Source organism: Callospermophilus lateralis, chromosome 12 (assembly GCF_048772815.1).
Source record: "Callospermophilus lateralis isolate mCalLat2 chromosome 12, mCalLat2.hap1, whole genome shotgun sequence".
Lineage (NCBI taxonomy): Eukaryota > Metazoa > Chordata > Mammalia > Rodentia > Sciuridae > Callospermophilus > Callospermophilus lateralis.
The window spans coordinates 103133095-103147454 of record NC_135316.1 but is presented as its reverse complement, the minus strand read 5'-3'; the positions used below and the strand labels follow the sequence as shown (position 1 = coordinate 103147454).

General features: G+C 37.2%; 1 protein-coding gene across 3 annotated transcripts in view; it reads right to left on the bottom strand.

Moving 5' to 3' along the window:
* Nucleotides 1-14360, bottom strand: part of Tpp2 (tripeptidyl peptidase 2) — a 66561-nt gene that overhangs the window by 25238 nt on the left and 26963 nt on the right. For all 3 annotated transcript variants that reach the window (XM_076872736.2, XM_076872737.2, XM_076872738.1), the window contains exons 11-19: nt 11377-11525; nt 9459-9574; nt 8502-8670; nt 7558-7715; nt 6611-6687; nt 4324-4430; nt 2216-2370; nt 1003-1119; nt 668-768 (exon numbers count right to left, since the gene is read on the bottom strand). In XM_076872736.2, the coding sequence (XP_076728851.1) occupies nt 668-768; nt 1003-1119; nt 2216-2370; nt 4324-4430; nt 6611-6687; nt 7558-7715; nt 8502-8670; nt 9459-9574; nt 11377-11525 (1149 nt within the window). The remainder of the gene's footprint in view (nt 1-667; nt 769-1002; nt 1120-2215; nt 2371-4323; nt 4431-6610; nt 6688-7557; nt 7716-8501; nt 8671-9458; nt 9575-11376; nt 11526-14360) is intronic.

Here is a 14360-nt window from a genome sequence, read left to right as displayed (position 1 = left end):
ACCAGATTCTGGCCTATAGTGAGTCCTAGATATTAAAAGCAAAGGCTTTGTGTCACTGATACTTAGTTCAAATTTTTGAGATTTAGGGGTAAAACTTCCAAGAAGATACAAGCTAGACATACCCTCAACTACTATTCCCTAAGAGGTTCTCTTAATGCATTTACTACCATGCTGTATGCTGCTATGGGACAAGGTCAAATTAAACAATAAAAAACAAGTGCTCTCCTTAACACAGCAAGAGTGAGAATGTAGCTCAGGTGCCTGTTTTCTAGGGGAGCTGCTGAGGCACAGAGTCCAAAAAGACCTGCCAGCATTATGAGTTCTGGAAGTGACTGGCTAAGGATGCACATATTAAAATCAGAGATTATGTTAACTTGTTGCTTTCTGTCAAGAAATTAAAAGGCTAATGTCCATGATCCTAACTTGTCCTGACAGGATCACCTATCCTCTGTCCTGAGCTTTGCCAGCCAAGTGGGACAGTGAGGACAAAAACTGCTGCTGGGCTGCCTTGCAGAGGCACATGAAGGCTCCTAAGCTGCAAAGTCAAACTGGATTCTCATCTCCAGTGTTCACATAGCTTAAGAAAAACGACTTTTCAAAGAATGTAAGAGATTCCCCACCCACCACCCACCATCAACATTTATACCCCCTAAACAATGAGTGATACCGTAGTGTTTGGACCCAATTCTTCAAAGTTATGCAGGGAGCCAGATCTTCGTATTTTAAGGACGACTGAACATCAAAACGGTTGATTCCTTCTGATGCGTGCTACAAGGGATATTTAACAAATTAATTTCCCAAACTTTAACTGAATATAAAAAGTACTTTGTGTCTAATATAAATATATCTAATGTAAAATTTATAAACACCTATGAACAAAGATTATTATTTTCAGAACCACAGATAATTTCTCTAATAAGGTTTAAGTATAACCAATGAAATTAGTTTTCAATAACACAAATAAATGACAATTAAAAATGATGAAAATATCACAGAACTTACAATGTTCAACTGAGGAGCAGTACAAACTATTCCATGGAAAGAAATGGTATAATCAATATTGACATCACTTAGACTTGCCCACCAACGAGCAATACAAAATTCAATTGCTTTCCCACCCTGCAGATAAAAATAAGAAATAAATTATAATATATAGATCCCTATTTCCTCTAATTACAAAATATAAAAATTAGCTGTTTTTTTAAGCAATTATTTTCTTATTTATAACACAACTCAAAGGACTTTTGTCATTTGTGCTAGGTGTTGTTAGGCACTGTAGATGCAGACTTAGATGATTACTGGTACTTAAATACACAACTATTTATCATAATCTTACACTTCTTATCAAAACATTTGAGGCATCTTTTGAAAGCATATACAGTAAAATAATGCTGAAAAAGTGGAATAAAAATTAGGCTCAAAAGAAAACTAATTAAGAGAGGATAAGAGAAAGGATAAAACTTTATGAGGCATATTCAATAGGCACAGTTGAATTTTAGTCTAAGAGCCTCCTGCAAACTAAAAGAAAATCAAAATTATGGTGACACCTTTCTCCCTGTTAATTAATAAAAGCAAAAAGGGGAAGAAAAACTGTTCCTAGCGCTGTTTTAAATTAGGTTTTTTAGAAATCAAGTGCATTAGAAAGTTTAAAGAGAGCAACCATGTAACACTGATGCAGTGCAAGGACACGGAAGTAACAGGAACACAAAGCAGGAGATGTGGGAGAGACACACCCACTCAGACTCAGAGCAGCAAGTGTGTGGAAGAATAGGGTGAGTCCACCTGCCTCACTTCTTACACTACAGCCACGGGTAGAGACCTGTCCTGGTGAGGTAATCCGAACGCCAAGCCCCTCAGATTCTTAAGGCATTAATAAAATAAGTGACCTGGAGAAAAGTGTTCCATAAGGAAATAATTATATAGAGGAAACAATTAAAACCAAGGTCCAAATTATGAAGTGTCAGAATCTACAAGATTAGCACTTTTCTTTGACTAAATTATTCAAGAGTTAAAAAAGGATGAATATTTTTGTCCAATACTTAGGTTTAAGTACCCTAATTAGACTTCATTAGACTTCATACTTCATTTAATTTATATGAACAAAATATAGAGTCCCAATGTGCTCTGGGTAGAAACTATTAAGTCAAATTCAAATAGTTAGTCTTAGCCCCCACCAAAAAGGAAAGTGAGACTTCAATCTGTTAATCACACTTACTAGGACAGGAAAAGCTTCTGTCAGAGTTCCTTTTTCTGGAAGGGAGCAAAACTTATAGAATTCATGACTTCGATACGCTCTTTGTTTCACAAGCTGCACTGCATGAAGAACAAACTTGGCTGACACCTCAGAAGAACATGAACACACAGTAACTTCTAGAATAAGAAGGAAAGAAGCAAAGCTTTAAACTAGTCAGATTTAAAATATGGTTTTAACAATGACTTTTGTTTAGGTAGTAACATATAAAGAATAAAATGATATACTGAAATGAAACCTATGTACCTCCTTAAAAACACAAACAGAATATTAATAAAGCCAGAGGGCAGAAGATAATCTGCAGAAAAGAGATAAACGGGTATTAAACTGAGCTGCCCCTTGCTGCAAGCGCCAAGTGACACAAGCAGCCCACAGGTGCATAACAATTATCCTTATCAGGTACCTACCTCTCTCTTAAAGATCCTTCTTTTTGCTGGTTTTAGCTGAAAACCAATCAATGCCTCATATAGTAAAGAAGATTATAATTTTTAAAACCTCTATTATTTATCCTGGCCTAAATTCCATTAGCAGCTATTCATTCAACTTATTTGGTAATTTTTCCTAGTCTCTCCTGTCTCTCTTGATCTGTCTCCATCTGGTCTACTTCTACTTGCTTAGCTTGACCAGAAGGCAGTGCTGGAAATGAGCCTAAACCACGTGAGGCAAGACCAGCAGCTCATCAAAAGAATGTTCTCTATTCTAATTCAAGGGAAATGGAGCAAGGTTCAGTTCTCTGTGGTTCCCAAGGACAAGTGGGCACACAGCTCTTGGAACCTAATCAGTTGCTGAGAGTACAAAATCCAGCATTATGACAATATTTCTAATTATTTGAAATAGTAACCATTGTAATACATTTCTACTCTAACATTGTAAAATACTCGGAAATCCTTGCATTCTAGATAATTCAATAACTTTTTATAACAAAAGAAAGTATTTTCAATACCAACCTACACAAATCATAACGAGGGCAGTATACCCACTGTCATTTTCCACTAAATAAATATTAAACTCAATACAGTATTAATTAATATTTTTTTACTCTTTAATATCATTGGCCTTGAACTGTACAACTCTGAGAAGGCCTATATGAATGCTACTACAGAGATGTTCAATTTAGCACCTCTAACCCTGAGCCCCAGAAGACCTGTCAAGGATATAAATCTCAACATGGACAAGCTATGTCTCAGATGCTTCATAAGCTCTTGAATCTTTTAGTTTAAACATAATTAGCTGAAAGAGAAGTTTGGTTAATTAAGCAACCTGCCCCAAGTAAGCATTAAGGTAAGACAGAGTCTGGATCTGAAGTCCAAACTTGTCAGTCTCCAAAGCTCCACTGCTCCACGCTGCCTTCCTCTGATCCAGGTTCTCTTAATCACCAAGTCAGTCAGAAGTTTGGACTGGAGGCTCACAAGGACTCTCCTTGGGGAAAGGCCTCTAGAAGCAATCCTTCTCTATGTAGCTCACTACCTCACCCTCTGAAAAGAACCTGGAACACAGATTATGCATAAAAGTATGTGTGGGGAATGAGTCTAGTGCACCTCCTGACTATCATCTGTGGTGGACAAAGAGGAAGAAAGCAACACTCCAACAGGGGTGCAGTTCAACAGGATATACTGGACCCTGTTTCAATTTGGCACTCTAACTTGCAGTTTTTGTTATTTATTATTTTGCCTTTACCCACACTATATGTAATAAGAAAAGTCTTGCATTTCCGGTGATATCAAGAGGGAGGGAGACAGACAAACTGCATTTAGACAAATGACCAGAAGATAGTACAAGGAACCACAGAGATAACAAGCTCTTCTCAATGAGGTCTCACACATTTATTTCATGATTTTATTTTAAGCAAATGCTCAAAAGAGATATATACAAGCACAAAATGCTTTCTTAAGCCAAATATAAACCATTTTTAATAAGGATACTTATTGGCCTAGACAAGAAAACCTGTGTAAAATGCTGAACAGTGTGTCCACACCCTAGAGATATTCAGTAATGCTATTAATTTAAATTGGGTTTACATATTTATAACACATAATCATCCAAAATAAGAGGTCCAGACAAATTTTACTTACCAGCCCATGTTGCACCCTCAGGAACCTCAATGAAATGCCTTCTAATCTGACCAGGTTTAAAATGTACATCTGTAAAGGCTAGATCATAATGTGAAGATTCATTTACTCTGAAAATTAACAAAAAAATTATTAAATGTGACATTGTCATAAAAATAGTTATGTTTGTAACATGCCCACTAGCACTCTAGATCTTATACAATACATGCAAGAGTAGTTCACCAGAAATGAACACTGGGACTTGTTATAAGTTGGTCATAAAATAGTAAATGAAATACCACCTTATTTTTAACATGTTAGCAGAGGTAACCTCTGGTTAGCAGAGGATAGATGATTCTGCTTATTTTGTAATTAAAAAAACTTAAGTATTTATTTCTTAGGTATAGGGGGACACAATCTCTTTATTTTTATGTGGTGCTGAGGATCGAACCCAGTGCCTCATGCATGCTAGGTAAGTGCTCTATCTCTGAGCCACAATGCAGCCCTTATTTTATAATTTGTAAGACACACACACATTTATTTATTTTATTTTTTTTTTGAGTTTTTAATATTTATTTTTTTAGTTTTTCGGCAGGCACAACATCTTGTTGTTTGTATGTGGTGCTGAGGATCGAACCCGGGCCGCATGCATGCCAGGCGAGCACGCTACCGCTTGAGCCACATCCCCAGCCCCGACACACACACATTTAAAAAGCTCATACACCCTTTTTTTTTCTTAAAGGAATTCTACAATATTTACAAAATTTTCTAATTTCTAGATTAAGGACTATAGTGAATCCTAGATATTAAAATAAAAGGTAATGTATATTTTTGTGGCACTGATAAGTATCTTGCAGCTATGATAAAAACTGGTGTTAAGCCCCTCATGTAGCTTCAAAAATGCCCCCATACTGTAAAAATAGTAAAGACAAACCATTTCCATGAGAAATTAAATAAAAAAATTAAAAGTCAAATGTATAACTACCTTCTACAGAAAGTGTATGTAGAATCAAATTCTTATCAGTAGGACAGACATTTAATGAGTGTTTATATAAGGCAGCTAGAAATGTAACAATGAGTAAAATATGATCCTTTGATCTAGACAAATTAGTGGGGAGAGATATATTTTACATAGTAGGGACATATCAGGGAAAACTGATGAAGAATTTTTGGTTCATTCAAAGGGAACCTGCAGAATCTTCCTGAAAGAGAAAACGTTATCAGCTGATTGTTGAAGGTCTTACACAGAGCCTTGTTGAAATTTCCATTGCACTTCTAGGCAATGTATGACCAAAAATTTAACTTCTTTCCCACATACATGCCATTTTTAAAATTAATTTCCTCCTCTATGCCTCATAGGCTGAGATCTACCTGAGTAACTAACTCAACAGAAACTGGTAATTTAGAACTGCCACTTGTTTTCAGTATTCAAAATCCAATCTCACAGTTTGTTTTGCACATCCTATTTAATAGGGTCCATATAGGATGAAGTAAGATGTAGTCTCCGACTTCAGAGGGCTCAAAGTCAAACAGCATAAATTAAATAAGTAAATTTTGTTCTGAGCCGTGTAAAGCGCCATGATGTAGAAAGACTGGACTACTTTTATTCAGATGCCCAGAAATGAGCCTGGTCAGTTAAAGGATCCAGTGCAGCAAAGGCTTCAGTCGAGCAAATGCTCTCATCAACTGTAGAAACCTGGAGAGTCTGGGTAGAAAGCTGCTCAGAACCTGCACCTTGGTGTATGGCATGATAGGAAGCACTGGGTTGGGGCTAGAGCTGTGAGGAGTCATCACTTGCTATTTTAAGGAACCTAAACTTGATACTTGGAGCTGCCAGTGATGTATTTTAAGCAGGAGTAACATGATCAAATGTGAACTCCTTGGTTCCAGGGTGGACAGAGAGGAAAGGATTAAGAGACTGGAAGCACAAAGTGACTAGAAAGGAGGAAGAGCCAGGAAAGCAAGGAGGGTGGTGTGGAGAAGGATGAAACAGCTCTTCCAAGGGCCGCAGAGGGCTTGGGGAAGCGGAAGGCTATGGTACTCCTTCCCGTGGAGCTCGGCAGCAGCCCCTACACCAGTATATTCAGTGAAGCGAGTGGGGAGGAGGCCAGGTGCCATCCATGGTTCTCACAGCCAACAGGGACCAGCACGGCTGACTACATACCACCGAAAAAAGGGAGGAAGACGCGAACTAAGACTAAGCTCTGGTTACCTGGTTCTGTGACCTAGTAATCCGAAAGTCCACAGTATCCCACACACAGCTATTAACAACTTAGATGTAAAAATAAGTTGTGAACAACCTCTTACTTACTTTGCTGCTATAACCGCAGTGATGGGAACTCTGAACAGAGGCCCTGCATTGGGGGAGGCTATGTCATAGCCGCAAACCTTGAAAGAAATACAGTTTCAATATCTATAAATATACTTGTAGAACACGGAGTTTAAAGGGATAATCTAGTCACAGAATGAATTAATCTTAAAACTGAAAGGTCCCACACATAAGTGGAACAGGTTTCCTGACACTAGGTCACATAATATTATTAGCAAAAAGCCCTAACAAATGCATATGTAAAAACCTTTAAATAATTGAGCATAATAGGGAAATGAGACATCAAATTTAAAAAATTGCTTTTTAATGACTGAACTGCAAACTAGCATCACCGACAACATTGGAGGTAGTTACTGTTTACATACAACTACCATGTATCTAACAGATGCTTTCTCCACCTGAGTATGCAGCTCAGGTTCAACCCAATCAACCAATTGATGAATTAGAAGGAAACCTAACTGAAAAGGCTTTACTGTTCTGCTTGTTTCTCTTGCCTTCTTCACACAAGGACACATTATATTCTTACTGTACCCAACTGCTTAAATGAATATAGGTAGACTAGATGAGCTACAAACTCTGGCAAGTAGAAAGGCTGAGGTGATTCTTAACAAGAAAGCAACATCTTAGAAATATACTTGGAATTATTTACCTTTTTACTCTTAAACATGTTATCCACCTGCTTTTTATTTTTGTTGTTTTGTTTTTTTGTTACTGGGGATTGAACTTGGGGCACTTAACCACTGAACTACAATCTTAGCCCTTTTTATTTTTGAGACAGGGTATTGCTAAGTTGCCCAGGCTGGCCTTGAACTTGTGATCCTCCTGCCTCAGCCTCTCATTTTTACTGGGATTATGGGCCTGCACCACTGCACTTGGCCTCTCAAAACATTTTAAAGAGTAAAGAAATGAAAATGAAGATATGCCAATACCTCTGTATAATGCAATCCTTCTCGTAAGCCTCTGGGGTCCACACGTATGTTTATGTGTCTACATTGATTCATGAGTTCCAAATGGCTGGGACACTGAACCCAAGATGAGTTTGAAGTTAAAGCTAAATGAAGCTGAAGGGATATTTTTTCAGAGTTTTCTGGCATTAAAAAGACCAAAAATTAAAATCAGCATTTCCTCCCTTTCATTTCAGAAAGTCCTATCTCTTGTCAAGAAAATTCAGCAACTTAGTTTGGTCTGTTCTAAAATGTACTAGACATCGCACCCAAAGCACAATTGAGTGAAATAAAGACTGTCAAATATACAGTGATGAGTTTCCTTGACACCTGTTGTTCCCCTCAGCTGCTACTACTTCTCACTCTCACCTGAAAGCTCTGGCTTATAACCAAGTAGTAAATGGGAAAAGAAAGGGAATGTTATTTTACTATCAATTTAATAAAACATAGGTCACTGCAGTCCTGTCCTGCTGTTTTCCTTGGTGGTCGAGATGCTAACTGAATTACCATGGTACTGGGGTCCTTAATTGCTCTAGTTTCCCTTAAATTTATTAACTTTTTATACTTATTTATTTTTTTGCATTATGATTCTTAATTCACCATTATACAATAATTTATTACATCTAATTATATATGAGGTATGTTGACACCAAATTCAAATCTTCATACATGTACTTGTATAACGATGAGGGTCTCCTTTCACCATCCATGCTATTCCCCTTCTCCCTCCCTTTCCCTCCCACCCCTATTCTCTATCTAGAGGTAATCTTCCTCCCTTGCTACTCCCTCAAGTTTATTAGTTTTAAATAATCACCTTGTCACTTCTTACTTCTCTTCAGACCATCAGCCACATAGCATCCCCCTGTCAAGCAGCATTTGTTTGAACCATCAGCGTGAACACTTCAGCTCACTGCCAGCCTCCTACTTACCTGTGTTCTCTGGAAATACAGGCTCAATGCCAACGCCATGATCTGAAGGTGCAGCCACCTGAACAGGATCTCGGAGGTAGATGCCACGGTTATTTCCAACAGTAACAGTAAAACCTAGTCTATTAGCAAATGATGTATTCTGAACGAGGTAGTCATAGGCTTTGTCAACCTAATTAAAAGAATATAACTGGTAAGATAAAATGGATGAAGAAAATATTTTATTACAAATTACCAATTAACTTGACGTCAGTTATAACAAACTACTATAAACAAAAAGTCAGTTTCTATATTCACTGTATACTACTCAATACTCCCTCCAACTCAGATGCCAATTCTACATTTTTACCACTAGATGAACATTCCATTTCACTCTGTTCACATTGTTAATGAATGCTGGAAGTGATCCACCTGCCATTATGACTGACAAGTTTTTGCTTCTACTTCTGTTTTGAATTTCCAGCCTCTATACGTCTGTTTCTCTTAGTATAACGAATCTGTCCTAACTACAAAATTTGGTTTTGGTTGTTTTTTTGCCCTACTATAGCCACATAATCTGGAATTTATTTTTATTTTTTTTTAAAGAGAGAGAATTTTTTTTTTTTTTGGTAAATGGACACAACACAATGCCTTTTTTTTTTTTTTTTTTTAATGTGGTGCTGAGAATTGAACCTGGGTCGCACCTGTGCTAGGCAAGCGCTCTACTGCTGAGCCACAATCCCAGCCCCATAATCTGGAATTTAGACACAGTGAATCATGTTACAAGATATTATTATTATTATTTTTTAATGAGGTAACTTTTTTCCCCTATAGCTTTATTCATTTATTTTTTATGTGGTGCTGAGGATTGAACCCAGGCCTCACATGTGCTAGGCAAGTGCTCTATCAATGAGCCACAACCCCAGCCCTCTACATTATTATTTTAAGGGTGCTTTAAGTTTCTCATACAGACAACAATACCTGAATAATACCATGTCCTTGGGCAAATACTTCTATGTTGTCAGCCTTCACTGCAGTGTTTTCTAAAGCTCTTCTGACTGAATGAACTGTATAGTCAACATTATTAGCTTTCAGACCTAAAATTAAAAAAACAAAAGAAAATTGTGTTAGTGAGCCTGCTACTGGAAATTTTCTTTCTACAATCAGTGTAACAAGTAGTCTCTGGTTTTTCATGTCTTGAATTTCAACACTTATTTTAAAATCTCATCTTAAAAACTGAACTCAACAGTCTGGCTCAATTGCTTGCTTTGCAGACTTCACTCAAAAATCAATGCATACTGATTGGTAGGCTGCACAAAGGTGACATCAATGCACAAAGCAGACACCCAATGGCATCTGAATGATATTTTCTTTTTTTTAAATATTTTTTTAGTTGTAGATGGACACAATACCTTTATTTATTTTTATGTGGTACTGAAGAACCAACTCAAGTGTTTCACACATGCAAGGCAAGCGCTCTACCACTGAGCTTTGGCCCCTGCTCCTGAATGACATTTTCTTTAAGGTACTATTGGTCAAACACCATGGTTACTGGCAACAGATTTCAATTTACATGCATCGGGGAACTAAGGCAAAAGGCAGCTGAGGTTTTGTAACAGACCAACTAAATGAGAATCTTTAAGGACTGGATCCAGGAATTGTGATTTATTATAAGCTGCCCAGGGGATTCTAGCATGCAGCCAGGTTTGAAACTATGGGAAGGTTATAAAAGGCCTTTATACTGTTACCAATAAAAAGATGACTGCTGAACCATTTTTGTCCTCTCCAGAGCTCATGAAACACATAAAAATGTACTGTAATAAGCCATAAGAGCAAATCAAGGACATAATCAATTTTGTTCATGAGAATCCAAAAAAAAGATAGAGCGCTATCAGAGGAATAGGTAGATGACCTGGATCTTACTGAATGCACAGGAATTTGGCACAGCCTGTAATCCCCACTGCTAGAGAGGCTGAGGCACAAGAAGCCCAAGTTCAAGGCCAGCCTGGGTTGAAGACCTTGACTCACAATAAAATTAAAAAGGGCTGAGTATGTAGCTCAGGGATACAGCACTCACCTAGTATGCAGGAGGCAATGGGTTCAACCTCTAGCACCCTCACCCCCCACCCCTGCCACAGAATGCATAGGAGTTTGCAAGTCCGAAAAGGATTTAGGGGCAGAGATATGCTCAAAGATAGGTGAAGCTGAATAGGACTAGAAATGAGGTAGAGACATCAGTGACCATCTGGAGAATTCTGACTCAAACTGGCAACTGATGTGGCACTGACAGGTGTTTTAAAATCAGTGATTGAAAAACTATTGGCTTTTGTTGTTATCTCTCGGCATCAGCAGAGATGAGTTGACCAGACACATGGGCAGAAGACAGCTGCGGTAGTCGGAAAAGGGGTGAATGAAGAAGGCAGGGAGACCAACCTTGAACAGAGGGGCACTTCTGAGGAGGGAGCTTCACTGCAGCTTGTCCACCCTGAGTCCCACCACCCTGATGGTGCCCTCTTTAACACTGCATATCATCCTAGAAATACCTCTGTTCCATTTAATTCTTCTCTATATCATTTATCACATTCCAACGTGTAATACAAGCACTTTTAAAATTTTGTTCAAAGTCTGTCTCCCCCAATTATAACATAAACTTGAAATAGACAAGGTATTTTACATGTTCTGTTCATTAACTTAGCCTCTGATAAGCAAAGAGCCAATAAATATGTTTGCCAAATGTATGAATAAGCAAATGGTCATTATTACATAAATCATTTTTTACTCAAAACTTTACTTTGTGTCCAGGACATTACCAAATAAACCATGTTTTCTCACCATGAGAACTGCAGAAAACATGCAGTCAGCAGTAGGAGAAGAGGGCGGTCACAGGCAATATCCTCACCTGAGAGTATCAGGGCAATGCCCCCACACGCGTTGGGGGAAGACATCGACGTCCCGTTCATTAGCTGAGTCCCCCTCAACGTCCAGTTAGGGACAGAAGCAATGGCTCCTCCTGGTGCACTGATACTCACGCCAAGGGCCCCGTCGGCACTAAACAGAAAGCCATTGAGGTTTGTTCATGATGGTGAAACTGGGATATATATGGGCATTCTTGAGAAGGCCACTCGTCAAATCCATTACAGTCCAACACCATGGACTACTTGTAGTCATTACATATAATGACAAAGATATCATCATGGGGAATCATGGGGGGGTGGAACCTAGCGCAGCTATTTCCCCATCAGGTAGCAGTTATTTTTTCCTCACAAGTGGACAGAAATCTGCCTGTGTGTATGTATATGTATCTGGATTTATGTGTGACAGGCCAAAGATATCAGGTATATTTAGAGAGAAAAAATAAATGTTCAGACTCCTTGGTGAAGTTTTCCACTGTTTATAATCTAATTCAGTATTATATAATAGAAAAATAAAGTGGGTCATATATGTAATTTGAAATTTTCTAAGAGCCACATTTTAAAAAACAGGAGACTGGTGAAATTAATTTTAATAACATTTTATTTAACAGAACATATCCAAAATATCATTTCAAAATGTAGTTAATATAAAAGAATAAAAATGAGTTAGCTTACTTTTTTTTTTGCACTAAGACAACTTCAGAATCCAGTGTATACTTACAGCACATCTCAACTCAGACCAACCTCACAAGACTGGTGGCTGACAGACCGGACAGCTCAAGTTTAAAAGGACTACCTAGTTGAGGCCTTCAATAATAAGACTAAGGAGCTAAAAGCCCTTGGAGTTCATGATCACACTCATGCTGTCATCCAACACAGTTCTATTCTATTCCCCCATAGAGGCCATTCTACCACTATGATTCTCCCACAATCAATTGAGCTTTTGCTTCTGGCTAGAAATATTGGGCAATTTGGTCTTACATTTTTACAGAGCTGAAGACAATGCACATATATCACTTCCAAAATGCATCAGTGGCACCTTTTTAGTGAATATCTTTACATGAATATTATTGGGTAAATATCTGTTGACCCATAAAGATGCTCACACCATACTCCTGAGTGTCAAAAATACATGAACAGCATGATTTCCCATTTATGGTCGGAAGAATGACTAAAAGAATGTTTACCAAAATGTCACACATACATATATACCACTCACAAATAATGAGATTTAGTATGATTTTTACTTCCTTACTTGCACTATGTTATCTACCAATATTCACAATGAGCAATGGATATTTTATAATTTAAAAAATAACAAGTTGAAAGAGTCATGAATTTTAACTGAGTACTTTCAATTGCTCATTTTTACCTTTTCACTAGTCTGTAAACTGGCTGGCAAATCTTAACGTATTTTCTAAGTATTTAAAACAGTATTCTAAAAATGAGTTTAATGAATGTTTCTTTAAAATTAACAACAACGACAACAAAAATTAAGTGATATTTTCCTCCTAAACTATTATACATAAGAGAAACTCAAGCCCTTTTATGTAGACATTATGGGGTAGTCTGTCTTGGAGAGGCCACACCTGCAAACACCAAGAAATCAAAAAAAAAAAAAAAATATGGTATGTGTAATGCTCAATACTGAAGGAGAAGAAGTGGTTTTCAAAGAGCACTATGAAATATATTCTGCTTATGATCATTAATCCATGTTTTATACTTTATACCTGTTTAATAATTAAACCAAGTATTTGCAATAATATTTCATGTGTATACAGGTAAGCATGCAACAAACTCTCTTAGAACAAATGATTTGTGAACTGATGTCTGCTTTAATCTAAGCTTCCCTTATAATTCAGGAGCTGTGTTGTTTTATTAAAATATATTCTTTATACATTTTTTGTTTTGTTTTGTAGTTTGGTGCTGTGGACTGAACCCAGGGCCTTACACATGTTAAACCTGTACTCTATCACTGAGCTACAACCCCTTACCCCTAGCACTTGAAATAATTCTTTAAATGTTCTATGGCAAATAAGATTGGCAAAGGTTGGGGTAAACAATTCTCTAATATTTTGTTTTTATATTGACCCTAACACATTTTAATAATTTGATACTTTAGTTAACTGATCAAAGAACACATAAACCTTTGCTAACTTTTGACTCTTAGTCATTCTTATTCAGTGACATTAGTTGGGCTACTGAGGGCAGTCTATGATCATGGTAGGAAATAAAGCGTTGCAATCCATAGAGACTGCCAGTCTGACTATTTTCCAAGACAGTCTATAATAAAGTAATGGAATAAGTTTACATTTTAAGAAGAAATTACCTAGAGAAGATTAGGAAGATATGTGCAATTCAAAGAATTAACTTTATCATATTTGCTCTGATTCTAGCCAATTTTTGAATCTTATCTTCCAGTATTCTTTATTATCTAATTTATACTCCAAACACATCCAACTACTAGTTACTTCCTCCCAAACCACTTAGTTTCGTATAATAAATTATTTTTATAGTACAACCTGCTTATCTTTGGGTTCAAGCTGTCCTCACCATATAGAACTCCCTTCTCTCTCAATGTTCTATCCATCCTTTAAAGGTTGACTCCAATACTACCTCCTTCGTGAAGGGTTCAGGTGATTGCTCCCACCTCTGTGGTCCCATTTCCTACAATGACATTCTGAATGTGGATAACAACCTTCATGCCTTGCCTATTTAGTGCTATGTAGGCACCAAGATATTTGCTGATCTGAACTCAAAGTCTATTCTTCTAAATTAACTCCAAAGAGGCAAAGATATGAATTAAAATAGGCTTTATTTTTCAGAGGGTGCCTGTACTAACTGATGTAATAATGGATTATAAAAATTAGGACTCAACATACCTCGAGAAAGATAATCAGTCCCTGAATTAGACTAATATAGTTCAGAGGGTGTCAGCGAACCTAAACATCTGATAAACCTAAACACTGAT